The sequence below is a fragment of the Ranitomeya variabilis genome, chromosome 1, assembly GCF_051348905.1.
Source record: "Ranitomeya variabilis isolate aRanVar5 chromosome 1, aRanVar5.hap1, whole genome shotgun sequence".
Taxonomy (NCBI): Eukaryota; Metazoa; Chordata; class Amphibia; order Anura; family Dendrobatidae; genus Ranitomeya; species Ranitomeya variabilis.
The window spans coordinates 788968876-788989974 of NC_135232.1; the positions used below are offsets into that span (position 1 = coordinate 788968876).

The following is a 21099-nucleotide window of genomic DNA, read 5'->3' on the forward strand; positions in this document are numbered from 1 at the left end:
ATTAAACACATAACATGGGCAAAAACAGGACGAGCTCTAGGGTGATGGAACCTGAGCTGACCGCGATCCTGAACCTCAACACTCAACTAACAGCAGCCGGGGAACGTTCCTGGGGGGACTCTAGACGTCTCGCGCCAGCCGGAGATCTAGCTACCCCTATCAGAAGAATCACAGACCTATCTTGCCTCCAGAGAAATATTCCCACAGAAATAGCAGCCCCCCACATATAATGACGGTGAAATGAGAGGAAGGCACAAACGTAGTGATGAAAACAGATTCAGCAAAATGAGGCCCGCTAAAGCTAGATAGCAGAGGATACAAAAGGTGAACTGCGTGGTCAGCTTAAAAACCCTTCAAAATACCATCCTGAAATTACTTAAACTCATGTGCCAACTCATGGTACATGAGTGGTAATTTCAGCCCACTAGAGCAACCAGCAGCAGAGAATTACATATCTGCAAGCTGGACTAAAAACATGAAAGCAAACATGAAACAGGGAAATCCAGACTTAGCTTGTCTTGAAGGCCTAGGAGCAGGTAGCAAAGGTAACAGAGACACACTGATACATTGATAGCCGGCAAGGGAATGACAGGAAAGCCAAGTTAAATAGGAAACACCCAGCCTCTGATGGACAGGTGGAAACCAGAGACCGCAACCCACCAAAGTTACCCTGTACCAGTTGTAACCACCAGAGGGAGCCCAAAAACAGAATCCACAACAATAATGGCTCCCACTAGCCCTGCAAAGACTATTATGACCCCTACACAGCCCTCCACACTTTAAAATAGCCCCCACTAGAACTCCAAAAATTAATATGGCCCCCACACAGTATGATGGACCACACACAAACTTTCACACTGTAAAATTGTTTGAATACATTATAATGACCTCCACATAGCCTCCATATACTATAAAAAAAACACATAGCCTTTAAATATTATAGTAGCCGCTACGTAGACCTTCATGTGTTATAATGTTATAATACCCCCACATAGCCGTCCATAAAGTATAATGGATCCCAATTGTCCTCCATATAGTATACTGCACCCCAAAATCCCCCATATAGTATAATACATTCCAAAAACAGAATCCACAACAGTACCCCCCCCTTGAGGAGGGGTCACCGAACCCTCACGAGAACCCCCAGGGCGATCAGGATGAGCTCTATGGAAGGCGTGGACCAAATCAGTCGCATGAACCTCAGAGGCGACCACCCAGGAATTATCCTCCTGACCATAACCCTTCCACTTAACCAAATACTGGAGTTTACGTCTGGAAACACGAGAATCCAAGATCTTCTCAACAACATACTCCAATTCTCCCTCCACCAGCACCGGAGCAGGAGGCTCAACCGAAGGAACAACGGGCACCTCATACCTCCGCAATAACGACCGATGGAACACATTATGAATAGCAAACGATGCTGGGAGATCCAAACGAAAAGATACAGGGTTAAGAATCTCCAAGATCTTATAAGGACCGATGAACCGAGGCTTGAACTTAGGAGAAGAGACCTTCATAGGGACAAAACGAGAAGACAACCACAGCAAGTCCCCAACAAGAAGTCGGGGACCCACGCGGCGACGACGATTAGCAAACTGCTGAGTCTTCTCCTGAGACAACTTCAAATTGTCCACCACCTGATTCCAAATCTGATGTAGCCTGTCCACCACCACGTCCACTCCAGGACAATCCGAAGGCTCCACCTGACCAGAGGAAAAATGAGGATGAAACCCCGAATTACAAAAGAAAGGAGAAACCAACGTAGCAGAACTAGCCCGATTATTAAGGGAAAATTCGGCCAGTGGCAAAAAGGCAACTCAGTCATCTTGATCAGCAGAAACAAAACACCTTAAATAAATTCCCAAGGTCTGATTAGTTCGCTCCGTCTGGCCATTCGTCTGAGGATGGAATGCAGACGAGAAAGACAAATCAATGCCCATCTTAGCACAAAACGTCCGCCAAAATCTAGACACAAACTGGGATCCCCTGTCAGAAACGATATTCTCCGGAATCCCATGCAAATGAACCACGTTCTGAAAAAATAAAGGGACCAACTCAGAGGAGGAAGGCAACTTAGGCAAGGGTACCAAATGAACCATCTTAGAAAAGCGGTCACACACAACCCAGATAACGGACATTTTCTGTGAGACAGGGAGATCTGAAATAAAATCCATGGAAATGTGCGTCCAAGGCCTCTTTGGGATAGGCAAGGATAACAACAACCCACTGGCCCGAGAACAGCAAGGCTTAGCCCGAGCACACACTTCACAAGACTGCACAAAGGTGCGCACATCCCTTGACAAGGAAGGCCACCAAAAAGACCTGGCCACCAAGTCTCTAGTACCAAATATTCCAGGATGACCAGCCAACACAGAAGAATGGACCTCGGAGATGACTCTACTGGTCCAATCATCCGGAACAAACAGTCTTTCTGGTGGACAACGATCAGGTTTATCCGCCTAAAACTCCTGCAATGCACGTCGCAAGTCTGGGGAGACGGCGGACAATATTACCCCATCCCTAAGGATACCAGTAGGCCCAGAGTCTCCAGGAGAGTCAGGCACAAAACTCCTGGAAAGAGCATCTGCCTTCACATTCTTTGAACCTGGCAAGTATGAAACCACAAAATTGAAACGAGAAAAAAACAACGACCAACGAGCCTGTCTAGGATTCAGACGCCTGGCAGACTCAAGGTAAATCAGATTTTTGTGATCAGTCAAGACCACCACACGATGTCTAGCACCCTCAAGCCAATGACGCCACTCCTCAAATGCCCACTTCATGGCCAAAAGCTCCCGATTACCCACATCATAATTGCGCTCGGCGGGCGAGAATTTTCTAGAAAAGAACGCACATGGCTTCATCACCGAGCCATCGGAACTTCTCTGTGACAAAACCGCCCCCGCTCCAATCTCGGAAGCATCAACCTCAACCTGAAAAGGAAGTGAAACATCTGGTTGACATAACACAGGAGCAGAAGAAAACCGGCGCTTAAGTTCCTGAAAGGCCTCCACAGCCGTAGGAGACCAATTAGCAACATCAGCACCCTTTTTAGTCAAATCAGTCAAAGGTTTAACAACACTGGAAAAATTAGTAATGAACCGACGATAAAAATTAGCAAAACCCAAGAACTTCTGAAGACTCTTAACAGATGTAGGTTGTGTCCAGTCACAAATCGCCTGAACCTTGACGGGATCCATCTCAATAGTAGAAGGAGAAAAAATGTACCCCAAAAAAGAAATCTTCTGGACTCCGAAGAGACATTTTGAGCCCTTCACAAAAAGAGAATTGGCCCGCAGGACTTGAAACACCTTCCTGACCTGTAGAACATGAGACTCCCAGTCATCAGAAAACACCAAAATATCATCCAAATACACAATCATAAACTTATCCAGATATTCACGGAAAATATTGTGCATAAAGGACTGAAAGACTGAAGGAGCATTAGAAAGTCCAAAAGGCATTACCAAATACTCAAAATGGCCCTCAGGCGTATTAAATGCGGTTTTCCACTCATCACCCTGCTTTATCCGCACAAGATTATACGCACCGCGAAGATCTATCTTAGTGAACCACCTAGCCCCCTTAATGCGAGCAAACAAATCAGTCAATAATGGCAATGGATACTGATATTTGACTGTAATCTTATTCAGAAGGCGATAATCTATACAAGGCCTCAGGGAACCATCTTTTTTTGCCACGAAAAAAAAACCTGCTCCCAGAGGGGACGAAGATGGATGAATATGTCCCTTTTCCAAGGACTCCTTAATATAATTCCGCATAGCAGTATGCTCTGGCACTGACAGATTAAATAAACGACCCTTAGGGAACTTACTGCCAGGAATTAATTCTATAGCACAGTCACAATCCCTATGAGGAGGGAGCGAATTGAGCTTAGGCTCCTCAAAAACATCCCGATAGTCAGACAAAAGCGCAGGGACCTCAGAAGGAGTAGATGAAGCGATTGAAATCAGAGGTGCATCATCATGAACCCCCTGACATCCCCAGCTTAACACAGACATTGTTTTCCAATCCAGGACTGGATTATGAGTTTGTAACCATGGCAGACCAAGCACTAGTACATCATGTAAATTATACAGTACAAGGAAGCGAATCACCTCCTGATGAACGGGAGTCATGCGCATGGTCACTTGTGTCCAGTACTGCGGTTTATTCATAGCCAATGGTGTAGAGTCAATTCCCTTCAAAGGAATAGGAACTTCCAGAGGCTCCAGACTAAAACCGCAGCGTTTGGCAAATGACCAATCCATAAGACTCAGGGCAGCGCCCGAATCCACATAGGCATCGACGGAAATGGATGACAGTGAACAAATCAGAGTTACAGACAAAATGAACTTAGACTGCAGAGTACTAATGGCAAAAGATTTATCAACCTTTTTTGTGCGTTTAGAGCATGCTGATATAACATGAGCTGAATCACCACAATAAAAACACAATCCATTTTTCCGCCTATAATTTTGCCGTTCACTTCTGGACTGAATTCTATCACATTGCATAGTCTCAGGTGCCTGTTCAGAAGACACCGCCAACTGGTGCACAGGTTTGCGCTCCCGTAAACGCCGATCAATCTGAATGGCCATAGCCATAGACTCATTCAGACCTGTAGGCGCAGGGAACCCCACCATAATATCCTTAATGGCCTCAGAAAGACCATCTCTGAAGTTTGCAGCCAGGGCGCACTCATTCCACTGAGTAAGCACCGACCATTTCCGAAATTTTTGACAATATACTTCCGCTTCATCATGCCCCTGAGAGAGGGCTAATAAAGCCTTTTCAGCCTGAATCTCCAGGTTAGGTTCCTCATAGAGCAATCCCAGTGCCAGAAAAAACGCATCCACACTGAGCAATGCAGGATCCCCTGGTGCCAATGCAAATGCCCAATTCTGAGGGTCGCCCCGCAGGAAAGATATTACAATCTTGACCTGCTGAACAGGGTCTCCAGAGGAGCGAGATTTCAAAGAAAGAAACAATTTGCAATTGTTCCTGAAATTCAGGAAGGTAGATCTATCTCCAGAAAAAAACTCTGGAATAGGAATTCTAGGTTCAGACATAGGAGTGTGAACAACAAAATCCTGTATGTTTTGAACTTTTGCAGCAAGATTATTCAGGCTGGAAGCCAAACTCTGGACATCCATGTTAAACAGCTAAGGTCAGAGCCATTCAAGGGTTAAGAGGAGGTAAGAAGCAGCTAGACAGCAATTAAGGGCTAGGCAGCAAAACTCTGAGGGAAAAAAAAAAAAATTCCCTTCAACACTTCTTTTTCTCCTGCTTCAGCCCAAACAATTAACACTTTGTGGGCCGGCTATACTGTCATGGTCCCAATGGCAGGGAATTAAACACATAACACGGGCAAAAACAGGACGAGCTCTGGGGCTATGGAACCTGAGCTGACCGCTATCCTGAACCTCAACACTCAACTAACAGCAGCCGGGGAACGTTCCTGGGGGGACTCTAGACGTCTCGCGCCAGCCGGAGATCTAGCTACCCCTATCAGAAGAATCACAGACCTATCTTGCCTCCAGAGAAATATTCCCACAGAAATAGCAGCCCCCCACATATAATGACGGTGAAATGAGAGGAAGGCACAAACGTAGTGATGAAAACAGATTCAGCAAAATGAGGCCCGCTAAAGCTAGATAGCAGAGGATACAAAAGGTGAACTGCGCGGTCAGCTTAAAAACCCTTCAAAATACCATCCTGAAATTACTTAAACTCATGTACCAACTCATGGTACATGAGTGGTAATTTCAGCCCACTAGAGCAACCAGCAGCAGAGAATTACATATCTGCAAGCTGGTCTAAAAACATGAAAGCAAACATGAAACAGGGAAATCCAGACTTAGCTTGTCTTGAAGGCCTAGGAGCAGGTAGCAAAGGTAACAGAGACACACTGATACATTGATAGCCGGCAAGGGAATGACAGGAAAGCCAGGTTAAATAGGAAACACCCAGCCTCTGATGGACAGGTGGAAACCAGAGACCGCAACCCACCAAAGTTACCCAGTACCAGTTGTAACCACCAGAGGGAGCCCAAAAACAGAATCCACAACAATAATGGCTCCCACTAGCCCTGCAAAGACTATTATGACCCCTACACAGCCCTCCACACTTTAAAATAGCCCCCACTAGAACTCCAAAAATTAATATGGCCCCCACACAGTATGATGGACCACACACAAACTTTCACACTGTAAAATTGTTTGAATACATTATAATGACCTCCACATAGCCTCCATATACTATAAAAAAAACACATAGCCTTTAAATATTATAGTAGCCGCTACGTAGACCTTCATGTGTTATAATGTTATAATACCCCCACATAGCCGTCCATAAAGTATAATGGATCCCAATTGTCCTCCATATAGTATACTGCACCCCAAAATCCCCCATATAGTATAATACATTCCTCATAGCCAGAGTCCTCCATATAGTATAGTATAATGTCCTCCACATAGCTTCCCATATAGTATAATGCACCACCATAGGTCTCCATATAATATAATGCACCCCATAGTCCTCCATTTAGTATATTGCACACCCCATAGTTATCCATATGGTATAATGTACCCCATAGTCATCCATATAGTATACTGCACCCCATAATCTTCCATATAGTATAATGGCCTCCACATATCTTTCCATATAATATAATGCACTCCATAGTCCTCCATATATAATGCACCACCATTAATCTCCATATAGTATAATGCACACCCCATAGTCCTCCATATAGTATAATGGGCCTATAGTCCTCCATATGGTATACTGAACCCCATAATCCTTCATATAGCATAATCCTACTTATAGTGTAATGCACCACCATAGTTCTCAATGTGGTATAATGTAGTGCCCATAGTCCTGTATAGCTGCAACAGTGCAGTATAGCGCAACCTCCACTAGGGGATGCTGGTGAGAGAAGAGAGGCTGCACACACAGCGTAACACCACTGAGCAGCAGCACAAGAGTGGTCAGACGAGCTGAGTCAGAAACTGTCAGGACAAGAAGTACCAGAGGTCACAGCAATACACGTGGTCAAATACAAGCCAGAAGTCAGAACCAGATAGGAGCAGATATAACTGAGACAAGAGACAGTAAAACAGGTCAGAAGCCAAGCCAGGTCACATACCAAGGGGTCCAAGAACAGGGAGCGAACAGGAAGACAAAGCAGGGAGGCAGGAAAGGGAAGTCACGAGAACAGAGTACAAGGGCAGAGGACAAACACAGTATCAAGGGGAAAGGGTCAGCTGCTCTAGCCTGGAAGCACGAACTATCACTGACACAGGTCTGCAGGCACAGCAGACTGAAATAGCCACACCGAAGCCAAAACAAGACAGAGAAGGTTAAACCCAGCATTACCAGACCGGGAGAGAATAACATGAAACAGACCCCAGCGTGAATCACGACAGTCCTCAATTTAGTATAATGCACGCCCCATAGTCATCCATATGGTATAATGCACCCAGCATCCTCCATATAGTACAATGCACTCCCCATAGTCCCCCATTTAGTATAATGCACACCCCATAGTCCTCCATATTACATAAGGCACAGTAAAGTCCTCCACTGCTTTAGGGCATATCATGTTTGATGGAATTATATACACTGCTCTGCTATGGCAGTTTATGCCTCCTTCAAAACGTATTACAATGACATAGCAGAGCTATATAAGTGATCAGCGCACACCAGGGTGATAACTACTCTGCTGTTTCTGAACACTGTAGTGCGTCGGCAAGGAGAGGTGATCAGCAGCCTGGTAATGTACTACTAAACCAATGCTGCTGATCACTGCTCACAGCCGCTGATATTCACCTTATCCTGGCACCTCCTCTCCCTGGTACATCTACTCCCTGGCACAACCGCTCCCTAGCAACTCCTATCACAGCACGCATTGAGCAGTGGGAGCAGTGACAAGGAGAAACAAAACGTCCACGATCTCCTCCCACAGCTCTGACCTGGACAGCTCAGTGGGTGCGCTTAGGTCGCAGCAAGAGGCAGTCACAATGCAGGAGATGTGGTGGGACAGTGACCACAGACTCATATGTATAAGAGCTGCCATATTTGAGGTATGTATGTATGCAAATGGCAGCCCTCCAAGTGGTTGAAAAAAATAAATAAATAAAAAACTGTTAAACCAGTAAATTTAATTTTGTATTAAAAATAATTTATTATATAATCAAGAATTTGTAATACAAAATTAAAATTGCAGCACCTTTTCTTTAAGGAAATTTTATCAGAAGGGAAAAAGGAATAAAGAAGGCAAACAACCCAGACATGGCACATTAACTAAAAGAGGTACAGGTGCTTCTCACAAAATTGAATATCATGAAAAAGTTAATTTATTTCAGTTCTTCACAATAAAGAAACTCATATGTTATATAAATTCATTACAAACAGAGTGATCTATTTCAAGTGTTTATTTCTGTTAATGTTGATGATTATGGCTTACAGCCAATGAAAACCCAAAAGTCACTATTTCAGTAAATTAGGATACTTTATAACACCAACTTGAAAAATGATTTTAAAATCCAAAATGTTGGCCTACTTAAATGTATGTTCAGTAAATGCATGAAATACTTGGTCGGGGCTCCTTTTGCATCAATTACTGCATCAATGCGGCGTGGCATGGAAATAAGCCTGTAGCACTGCTGAGGTGTTAAGGACGCCCAGTTTGCTTTGGTAGCAGCTTTCAACTCATCTGCATTGTTGGGTTCTCTATGGGGTTAAGGTCAGGCGGGTTTGCTGGCCAATCAAGCACAGTGATACTGTTGGTTTTAAATCAGATATTGGTACTTTTGGCTGTAGAAACAGGTGCCAAATCCTGATGGAGAATTAAATTTGCATTTCTAAAAAGCTTATTGACAGAACGAAGTATGAAGAGCTCTAAAATTTCCCGGTAGACGGATCCGCTGACTTTGGTCTTGATAAAACAAAGTGGACCTACACGAGCAGATGACATGGCTCCCCAAACCATCACTGATTGTGGAAAGTTCACACTAGACCTCAAGCAGCTTGGATTGTGTGCCTCTCCACTCTTCCTTCAGACTCTGGGACCTTAATCTCCAAATGAAAAACAACATTTACTTTCATCTGAAAATAACACCTTGGACCACTAAGCAACAGTCCAGTTCTTTTTCACTTTGGCCCAGGTAAGACATTTCTGGCGTTGCCTATTGGTCATGAGTGGCTTGACACAAGTAATGTGACACTTGTAGCCCGTGTTCTGGATACATCTGGGTGTGGTGGCCCTTGAAGCAATGACTTCAGCAGCAGTCCACTCCTTGTGAACCTCCCCTAAATTTTTGAATGGCCTTTTCTTAATAATCCTTTCAAGGCTGCGGTTATCCCAGTTGATTGTGCACCTTTTTCTACCACACTTTTTCCTTTCACTCAACTTCCCATTAATATGCTTGGTCACAGTCCTCTGTGAACATTCAGCTTTTTTAGCAATGACCTTTTGTGGCTTACCCTCCTTGAGGAGTGTGTCAATGACTGCTTTCTGGGCATCTGTCAAGTCAGCAGTCTTCCCCATGATTGTGGAGCCTACTGAAACAGACTAAGGGACCTTTTTAATAAAAGCAGCCAAAAATGGAAAATATATACACAGATCTCTCATGCATGCTCATAACCAAGTGGAAGAGCTTGTAGAAGAGAGACAATAAGAAAATACTTTTAGGACACTCCCAAAACCTAGATCCATATGCCAAAAACGATGGAGTACACGTCCATATTCATTAAAAAGTTGTACATTTTATTGTACAGTAATTCACAGAGAATATATACAAAAATTTAAATCAGAAAAACAGAAAATAACAAACCATTTCTGCGAGGGGAACTAAAGTAGCGCAGACAGAACAATGTGAACTTCTCATGATACCATAGCCGAGTAACAATAAACTGCATAGTGCATGTTTGGGCAGACACACATAGGGGCATAGTATTCCATGTAAGTAATAACTTATCCCTTCTCTGAAGCTCTAAGTTCATAATATACCAATCATTCCCACCTCCAAGCTCTTACCCATTGCATTGCATCAAAATGGTCAACACCGTAGCCCCAAAGCGCGTTTCGCGTCGGCTTCGTCAGGAAACTTAGGAAGCCTTTGCAGGTGTTTTTTGTTAATTATTCTAATTTACTGAGATAATAACTTTTGGGCTTTCATTGGCTGTAAGCCATAATCATCAACATTAACAGAAATAAACACTTGAAATAGATCACTCTGTGTAATGATGACTCTATATAATATATGTTTCACTTTTGGTATTGAAGAACTGAAATAAATTAACTTTTTGATGATATTCTAATTTTGCGAGAAGCACCTGTATGTACAGTATAAAGCATATACAGAGCTTCCACACTATTCTTTAATATTAGTGCACCTTAGGCTATGTAGCAAAAACAATAAAAATCATTGCATTGTCACTTTTAGTAAGAACAGTAAATTAGTGTTACCTGCTCCACAATATATATTCCAAAATCTCCTTGTTGTTTTTGAAAAAATGGAAGCATATAATACAACCATATTTTAAGATGTGGTTCTCGCTCACGAAAAGGAATAATTATTGCAATTTTCTGTTGTGCCTTGCAAAACTGAGGCTTTCCTCTTCCTCCCTCTTGCAAATATGAATTTTTTGACGTTATATCCACAAGAGTAACACTCTTATTTAGTTCAACGATGAAAGGACCTGCTGTTAGAAATAAAATGAAAATATATTAAAAACAAAAATACCTTCTTAACCCTAGAACGCATATTGGGGGCCTTTTAGGCCCCCATGGTTACATTTTTGCTATTATCTGCAAAATTACTTTAGTTAGAATTTTGAAACTCCAGGTATTCCTCAAGTATGTCGTTATTGATAATATCCAGTTGTTCATATAATTTTTTTCATAGGCATTATGGTGTAACAATGCTTGTTTGGTGAAAACTACATCTGTACGAATTGGGGGCCTTTTAGGCCCCCGCTATTTTTATCATGTTCTCAATAGTGTTTGTGTCTCAAGTTACTTTATTTGCACTCAGTAATGCTGGTGGAGGGGCCAGGGGGTGGGTAATAACATGTGAGGATGTCATGTGATTTTTGGAGGGAGTGATAAGGCCATGACATCACCTCAGGTCCTTCGGAACACAGTAATGAGCTGTGAATAGAGTACTGAGGACAGTATACACTGAGCTAATTGCTGAAGGACCTGTGATAAGATAAGCTGTTGAGAGGAACTCTGATTCATTTTCAGTTTCTGTTTCTAAGAAGCTTGCAAAGGCTAGAGCTTGTGAGCCACAAAAATCCAGAGAATTGTACACCACCTAAAAGTATAAAAGGTAAGAGCTGCTGAGGGTGAGAGGAAGAAGGGGGGACATTACACTTACAGTGTGTCACACACAAGCAAAGAGTGGACAACCCTGATTCTGTTCATTGTTTTTTCTTTTAGTTTGCTAACATCTAGTCAGCAATGGCACACTCTTCCTCCAAGTGTCTGACTGACCAAGAGATTGAAGCGATTATGTTTCAAAGCGATGATGAAAGTGATCTTTGTCTGATGAAGAATATCTGCCACCAGCTAATCAAACATCCTCATCCACTGATTCTTCTGATGAAGAAGAAGTGAATCTAGTGGATCCTCAAGAAGTGATAAGCAGAACATCCAAAACAAATGTTTTTTGGGACAGTAATCCTACATTAGTCGGACGTACTCCAACACACAATATTGTGAGACAGGCTCAAGGAGCTGTGGGAAGTCCCAGTTACTTTACCCCTAAAGATGTATTCTGTACTTATTTTTCTGACAATATTGCAGAAGAGGTCCTATTATGTTCAAACCTAGAAGGAAGACGTATCGCTTCTGCAAAAAATAAGTCCTGGAAAAATATCTCAAAAGAGGAACTTTATGCATATATTGGACTTTTGCTGCTGGCAGGGAGTCAAAAATCGTATGATGCCCCAATATGAGAATTATTTCTGGACCCACTTTCTGATCCACACTATAAGGCGACAATGTCAGTGGGCAGATATGAGGAAATTAGAAGAATCATTCGCTTTGATGATAAGCGAACTCGTGCAGCGAGGTTTGAAACAGACAAATTAGCCCCTATCAGTTATATCTGGAACATATTTATCAAAAATTGCACAAAACTTTACAATCCTAGTACTAATGTTACTGTAGATGAGCAACTTGTACCGTTCAGAGGACGCTGCAAGTTCATACAATACATGCCCAGCAAGCCAGCCAAGTATGGAATAAAAATCTTCTGGATGTGTTATTCTGCAAATTATTATGGCATAAATGGCGTAATCTACTGTGGCAAAGAGGTTGGTGCACCAGTACAGAAGGATCTGGGGTCTGAAATAGTCAAAACTCTTGCTGTTCCAATATTCAATTCAGGTACAAACATTACCATGGACAATTATTTCACCAATGTTGAACTAGGCAATTTTCTGCTTGCAAAAGCTATTACACTTGTTGGTACTATAAAGCAAAACAGACGAGAAATTCCAGAAGCACTGAAACACAATCGTCAGCGAGCACTTTATGAGAGTGTCTTTGGATTCAATAACAAAGCGACTTTGGTATCTTACAAGGCGAAGAAGGAGAAATCTGTAATTTTACTCAGTACCATGCATCACGATTGCAGTGTTGACAGCAATGACAAAAAATTGAAACCAGAAATCATCCTGCATTACAATACAACAAAAGGAGGTGTAGATAAAATGGATGAGATGGTGGGAGAATATTCGTGTAAGAGGCAAACAAAACGATGGCCTGTAGTACTATTTTCAAATATGCTTGATGTAGCAGCCCTAAATTCATTCATTATTTATACAGAAACTCATTCGGAATTTCATGCACAGAGGAAGGACAGGAGACGCATATTCTTGAAGGACCTTTGTCATGAACTTGTAGAGCGAAGCGACTTGAAATGCTTGCCAAAGCAAACTAAAGAAGCAGTGAAACGGTGTGGCGTACAGTTTCAGATTATTCCAGAGCCAGGAGAAAGAAAACGAAAGCGTTGTTTCATGTGTCCAAGAAACATAGAGAGGAAAACTGAGCGATATTGTTCCACTTGTAAGGAAACTGTTTGCAAAGAACACTCTTCTGAAAAAATAACATGTCAGAATTGTTTGGAAGACTAATATAATAGAAAAGAAAATTAGAATAAAAATGTAGCTGCAGCTAGTTTGCTATAGATTTCTATGCGTATTTGTGTGTTTTCATGTCTTTGTGTGAAATTTGGGAAAAAAAGATTTTTTGGTATTTTCTGTGAAAAATTATAATAAAAATTTTGTCCACTATTCATATTTTATTGAGCAATTTTGAAATAAACTTGTGAAAGTTACTCAAGTGTGTTTTTCTACATTATGTGCATGTGAGCCTAAAAGGCCCCCAATACGTTAATATGTATATTTTTAATGTCATGTGTTCTAGGGTTAATCAAGGGTGTTATATTTGAGCAGAAGCCGCTTTAAAATGCAGAAGTGCATATCTGTTTATGCATATTTTTTATAAACACCTCCATGATAAAATTGCATTGTCGATGGTGAAAGACATAGAAAATCCATGACAAATCTGCGTCAGTAGGAGCACGCTGAGGATTTAAGAAAAATCCACACTGATAATTTCTGAGTTCTGTAAAAATAATGTTGCAAAATCCTATTCACATTTCTAAAAATGTGAAATCATTTGATTTATTGATAATACCACGTACATTTTTAAATACATACGATTTACTAGATTTTTTATGTGTGTGTATATTTTTTTTAATCACTATTGTACAATGTATAAAGATCAGAAGGCTTTGCAGTGAATATTGTCTGAACAATACTGCCACTGAAAAGGTATTGGGTCAAAAGCCATACTCAAAGTCACAGTGACCTCTTTATTGTTTCAATCATAACTATAATATATTATCCTTGAAATATAAATAATTACATTTTATAGCTTTTCTGTTGTAGAAAGCATCCAAACACTATGTCAAAACTCAGTGACACTAAAGCTGAAGGAGTGCAGAGATCCCTACTTTCAAACCTAGACCATTTTTAACCTGAAATTTACAGAATTTTTTTTCTCAAAATGTGAAATCTTTGGATTCTAAGATTGATAGTAACATCACAGAAACTAACGAATATATGCTGCTTACCATATGTTTTTTCTGTTTTTTAATCCATGTTGTAAATTGTAGAAGGTTTTGCAGTGAATATTGTCTTAATTAACAGTTACAAATAAAAAAAGACCTGCACATCCAAGCTAGTGTGAACAGGTGCCAACCAAAAAAAGCATATAAGTTGAAAAACGATAAAGGTTGCACCATGATTTACCAAGAATGATTACTCTAGAACATTGAAAATGCATTACTGCCATAGAAAAATGGGAAAAACTCGCCCACTCCCACCAGGAAGACCACCGAGGCAGATTCTATCCAAAGTTCTCCATTTCAGTGTTAGAAATACAGTCTTGCGGCTGGCAGGAGACCATCAAGATCTCACCATTAATGGAAGTAAAATTTCTCTTTTTCCAGACTATTCTATTGAGGTACAAAAGAGGAAAGATCGATACACAGAAATTAAGAAACTCTTACGAGACGTGGGAATATCCTACTCCATGATCTTTTCAGCCAGGTTTAGAGCTGTTACTGTCACACTGCAGCAATGCAGGTATGTGCACACTCCACTAGGGGGAGTGGGTGAGAGAAAAAAAAGGTTGCACTTGCCACACCACAGCCAGTGCATGCTGCACCATGCAACCAGGTGGTGACAGAGAGTGGTCAAAATGAGCCAAGTCACTAACGGTCGGTAAGCGTATGGTTTAAGGGGGAAAACAGAACTCATAGTCAAATACAAGCCGAGGGTCAGAACCAGCCAGGAGCAATGGTACCGGAGATGTGAGACAAAGAACGGAGTCAGAGTAAGCCAGTAGGTCAAAAGCCGGACAGTCGTGTGGTAGCAAAGACGGGAGACAGGAGATGAAGTCAGAGTTCAAGCTGAGTCAAACATGGAGGGGATTCACACCAGAGTCACACTAGGTCAGGTACAGGAGACAGGTCAGGCACTGATACGGGAGGTCAAAGGCAAAAGGAACACTGAGATTTAACAGGTTAGCAGCCCCAGCAAGCCCAAAACTATCACTGAGACAAGCTGCCAGCAAGAGCACCAAGAAATAGCCACTGCCAAATCAAAGAGAGGCAGAAATAGTTAACCCCGCCATGACCAGGACGGAGTAGGAGAAACAGAAAGCAAACACCGACCCGGATCATGACAGTTGCCTTTGACACTCATTATTTTGAAGACACAAAGGAGGCCCTTAAATGGTTAGACCTCATTGAGAAGGAACTGCATAAAACCTGACGAATCTCTTGATTGTTCTAGACTGGATCCTTGTTGGGCACAATTTGGTATTATGGCTACGAAATTATCTATAATTAGTTGGAATGTTAGAGGTGTATCTCGTGTTATTAAGCGAAAGGCTATATTCCAATATCTTAAACATTTCTCAACAGCAATATACTGTATATTCTACAAGAAACCCATTTAACAAATGATAAACTGAGTCTCATGGGAAGTAAAGCTTGATTGGATATTCTTATGATTCCATATAGTCTTTACACGCAAGAGGAATTAGTTTGCCAATATGTAGAAATATCCCCTTTGTTGCGCTAAAAGAAGATATAGACCATAAAGACCCATAAATATGTCTCCTGTGTAAAATCCATAACCAACCCATTATTCTCATTGGGATATACAGTATATTCCACCTCCTTTCTCTGATAAAATTCTAAATTTTGTGGGAGAGTATATCAATACTCCAATTTTGAACATAGGCAACTTTAATAATATAATCGATACGATGTTATACAAATGTCGGTTAAATGATAACCTGGACGTGGCTCTATTTCTGGGTTTGGACAACTCTTGATGGAGGTAGCTCTGTTTGACATATGGAGAAGGAGATATCCAGAAGTTAGGCAATACTCCTTTTGCTCTTCTACATACTCTACTCTTTCTAGAATTGATATGGCATTGGGAAATGAACTAATTCTTCCTTACGCAAGTAACCTTGAATATCTTACCGGGACACTGCCCTCTCCAAGTTACTTTAAAATTCTTAGATGATTCAATGTAAAAGACCATTAGTTGGAAGCTAAATCTCTTTTGGTTATCTTTTTGGTTATCACTTTTGGTTACCTCCCTATTGAGATTTGCAAACCATATACCACACTACGGCACCATTTTATTGAAGACACTGTATGCGAATTCGCACACACAAAATGGAGCCGAAAAACGCAGGATGCGCACGCATTGACTCTGCCCTATTTCATTGCAGAATTTTACTACAATGTCAACATAGCACTGCGCATGTGCCAGCCATTGCCATTATTAGTATGGCTGGCATACGTGTAGTGCTTTGTTAACATTTTAGTAGGATCGGCTCACACCTATCCTGTTCTCTATGTGGAGCGCTTACACCGGGCTTCTGTGTAAATCTCTAAAATACATGATTCAGATGAGAACCCCTGGTGGAAGATTTCCTATAATAAGGCAGATGGAGACACTGTGGACCCTGTCTGGCATGTGATCCAACCTTGTAAATCTTTTAGGCGTGCATAAAAAAGCATGGTCAGCCACTGTTTTGAGCACCTCTGAAAAGAACACTGCTGAACAGAGGCCAGAGTAACTCTGCTGCCTCATTATAGTGAATGGACACCTCATGTGAATCACCTAATTCGGAGATTTAGATGAAAACCACAATGTAAAGTGCTCAGAATAGAGCATAACATACATGTCATCCAAAATGTTATGTAAAATGCTCCCAATAAAAGCTTCAACTCAATCCATGGAAAAAGCAAGTCCACACTCAGGTCCTTCATCTGTTAACGCAAATATAGGGGGCATCCACATTACTGGTAGCACAAAGGCTCTGGAAAAGCACTATTGCTGCTCAACCCTCCAAAAGAAATACAGCGAAGAGGCTTTCCTCTTCCTCCCTCTTGCAAATATGAATTTTTTGACGTTATATCCACAAGAGTAACACTCTTATTTTCTTCAACGATGAAAGGACCTGCTGTTAGAAATAAAATGAAAATATATTAAAAACAAAAATACCTTCTTAATCAAGGGTGTTATATGGGAGCAGAAGCCGCTTTAAATGCAGAAGTGCATATCTGTTTATGCATATTTTTTATAAACACCTCCATGATAAAATTGCATTGTCGATGGTGAAAGACATAGAAAATCCATAACAAATCTGCGTCAGTAGGAGCATGCTGAGGAATTAAGAAAAATCCACACTGATAATTTCTGAGTTCTGTAAAAATAATGTTGCAAAATCCTATTCACATTTCTAAAAATGTGAAATCATTTGATTTATTGATAATACCACGTACATTTTTAAATACATACGATTTACTAGATTTTTTGTGTGTGTATATATTTTTTTATCACTATTGTGCACTGTATAAAGGTCAGAAGGCTTTGCAGTGAATATTGTCTGAACAATACTGCCACTGAAAAGGTATTGGGTCAAAAGCCATACTCAAAGTCACAGTGACCTCTTTATTGTTTCAATCATAACTATAATATATTATCCTTGAAATATAAATAATTACATTTTATAGCTTTTCTGTTGTAGAAAGCATCCAAACACTATGTCCAAACTCAGTGACACTAAAGCTGAATGAGTGCATAGATTTCTACTTTCAAACCTAGACCACTTTTAACCTGAAACTTACAGAATTTTTTTTCTCAAAATGTGAAATCTTTGGATTCTAAGATTGATAGTAACATCACAGAAACTAACGAATATATGCTGCTTACCATATGTTTTTTATGTTTTTTAATCCATGTTGCAAATTGTAGAAGGTTTTGCAGTGAGGTTTTGCAGTGAATATTGTCTTAATTAACAATTACAAATAGAAAAAGACCAGCACATCCAAGCTAGTGTGAATAGGTGCCAACCAAAAAAAAGCATATAAGTTGAAAAACGATAAAGGTTGCACCATGATTTACCAAGAATGATTACTCTAGAACACTGAAAATGCATTTCTGCCATAGAAAATGGAAAAAACTCGCCCACTCCCACCAGGAAGACCACCGAGGCAGATTCTATCCAAAGTTCTCCATTTCAGTGCTAGAAATACAATCTTGCGGCTGCCAAGAGACCATCAAGATCTCACCATTAATGGATGTAAAATTTCTCTTTTTCCAGACTATTCTATTGAGGTACAAAAGAGGAAAGATTGATAAACAGAAATTAAGAAACTCTTACGAGACGTGGGAATATCCTACTCCATGATCTTTTCAGCCAGGTTTAGAGCTGTTACTGTCAAACTGCAGCAATTTAGGTATGTGCACACTCCACTAGGGGAAGTGGGTGAGAGAAAAAAAGGTTGCGCTTGCCACACCACAGCCAGGGCATGCTGCACCATGCCACCAGGTGGTGACAGAGAGTGGTCAAAATGAGCCAAGTCACTAACGGTCGGTAAGCGTAGAGTTTAAGGGGGAAAACAGAACTCATAGTCAAATATAAGCTGAGGGTCAGAACCAGCCAGGAGCAATGGTACCGGAGATGTGAGACAAAGAACGGAGTCAGAGTAAGCCAGTAGGTCAAAAGCCGGACAGTCGTGTGGTAGCAAAGACGGGAGAGAGGAGATGAAGTCAGAGTTCAAGCTGAGTCAAACACGGAGGGGATTCACACCAGAGTCACACTAGGTCAGGTACAGGAGACAGGTCAGGCACCGGTAAGGGAGGTCAGAGGCAAAAGGAACACTGGGGTTTAACAGGTTAGCAGCCCCAGCAAGCCCAAAACTATCACAGAGATGAGCTGCCAGCAAGAGCACCAAGAAATAGCCACTGCCAAATCAAAGAGAGGCAGAAATAGTTAACCCCACCATGACCAAGCCGGAGTAGGAGAAACAGAAAGCAAACTCCGACCCGGATCATGACAGTTGCCTTTGACACTTATTATTTTGAAGACACAAAGGAGGCCCTTAAATGGTTAGACCTCAATGAGAAGGAACTGCATAAAACCTGCCGAATCTCTTGATTGTTCTAGACTGGATCCTTGTTGGGCACAATTTGGTATTATGGCTACGAAATTATCTATAATTAGTTGGAATGTTAGAGGTGTATCTCGTGTTATTAAGCGAAAGGCTATATTCCAATATCTTAAACATTTCTCAACAGCTATACACTGTATATTCTACAAGAAACCCATTTAACAAATGATAAACTGAGTCTCATGGGAAGTAAAGCTTGATTGGATATTCTTATGATGCCATATAGTTTTTACACGCAAGAGGAATTAGTTTGCCAATATGCAGAAATATCCCCTTTGCTGCACTAAAAGAAGATATAGACCTTGAAGACCAATATATATGTCTCCTGTGTAAAATCCATAATCAACCCATTATTCTCATTGGGATATACTGTATATTCCACCGCCTTTCTCTGATAAAATTCTAAATTTTGTGAGAGAGTATATCAATACTCCAATTTTGATCATAGGCAACTTTAATAATATAATTGATACGATATTAAATAAATGTTGGTTAAATGACAACCTGGGGGTGGCTCTATTTCTGGGTTTGGACAACTCTTGACGGAGGTAGCTCTGTTTGACATATGGAGAAGGAGATATCCAGAAGTTAGGCAATACTCCTTTTGCTCTTCTACATACTCTACTCTTTCTAGAATTGATATGGCATTTGGAAATGAACTAATTCTTCCTTACGTAAGTAACCTTGAATATCTTACCAGGACACTATCTGATCATTGCCCTCTCCAAGTTACTTAAAAATACTCAGATGTTTCAATGTAAAAGAACATTAGTTGGAAGCTAAATCCCTTTTGATTATCACTTTTGGTTACCTCTCTATTGAGATTTGCAAACCATATACCAGACTACAGCGCCATTTTATTGAAGACACTGTATGCGAATTCGCACACCCAAAATGGAGCCAAAAAACACAGGATGGGCACGCGTTGACTCTGCCCTATTTCATTGCAGAATTTTACTACAATGTCAATATAGCAGTGCGCATGTGCCAGCCAATGCCATTATTAGTATGGCTGGCATACGTGTAGTGCTTTGTTAACATTTTAGTAGGATCGGCTCACACCTATCCTGTTCTCTATGTGGAGCGCTTACACCGGGCTTCTGTGTAACTCTACTGCCTCATTATAGTGAATGGACACCTCATGTGAATTGCCTCTTTCGGAGATTTAGATGAAAACCCCAATGTAAAGTGCTCAGAATAGAGCAGAACATACATGTCACATGTCATCCAAAATGTTATGTAAAATGCTCCCAATAAAAGCTTGAACTCAATCCACAGAAAAAGCAAGACCCCACTCAGGTCCTTCATCTGTTAACACAAATATAGGGGGCATCCACATTACTGGTAGCACAAAGGCTCTGGAAAAGCATTATTGCTGCTCACCCCTCCAAAAGAAATACAGCAAATTCTGTGTTTCCAAATGTCCTTTTCCCTTTTGAGCCACACAACATGCCTAAACTACATTTAGTGTCCACAGGTTTGGCATTTCTATAGCGACTAGAGCCCGCCTAATTTACAGGTGCGTGTCTCCAGAAGCATAAGCTGGGCATAATGTATGGGCACTGCAATGTACTGGGCACTATAATGGCCAATTTGCAATTTTCACTGGCCATTATCCACTTCTGCTTGTTCCTCGAAAATATCCATGAAGTCAAAATTGACACAACACCTGTAGATAAATTCCCGGAGGGGTGTGTTTCCAAAATTGGGTCACTTAAGGGGTGGGGGGGGTTCTGCTGTTTTGGCACTTAAGGGCCGTGTATATGGAGTCTGTAACCTATTCTACGATAATTTGTTTTAAAAAGAGGCAAATAGCGCTCCGTCCTTTCGAGTCTCTCTGTGTGGCTAAACAGTGTCTACAGCCACATATAAGGTATTGCCATGTTCATCAAAAATTGTGTGACACATTTTGATGTAATTTTTACCTATTTCACAATGTGTCTAAAACTAAATTTTTGTGGTAAAATTATAATTATTTTTTCTTTGCTTCACAAGGGTATAAAATTCTTTGACACACCCATGGCGTCAGTAT

The 21099-nt window shown here is 41.0% G+C and overlaps 1 protein-coding gene across 1 annotated transcript in view; it reads right to left on the minus strand.

Moving 5' to 3' along the window:
- Positions 1-21099, minus strand: part of LOC143784564 (beta-1,4-galactosyltransferase 1-like) — a 356101-nt gene that overhangs the window by 191270 nt on the left and 143732 nt on the right. The window contains exon 3 of the mRNA XM_077272989.1: positions 10478-10713. Coding sequence (XP_077129104.1) covers positions 10478-10713 — 236 coding nt within the window. The remainder of the gene's footprint in view (positions 1-10477; positions 10714-21099) is intronic.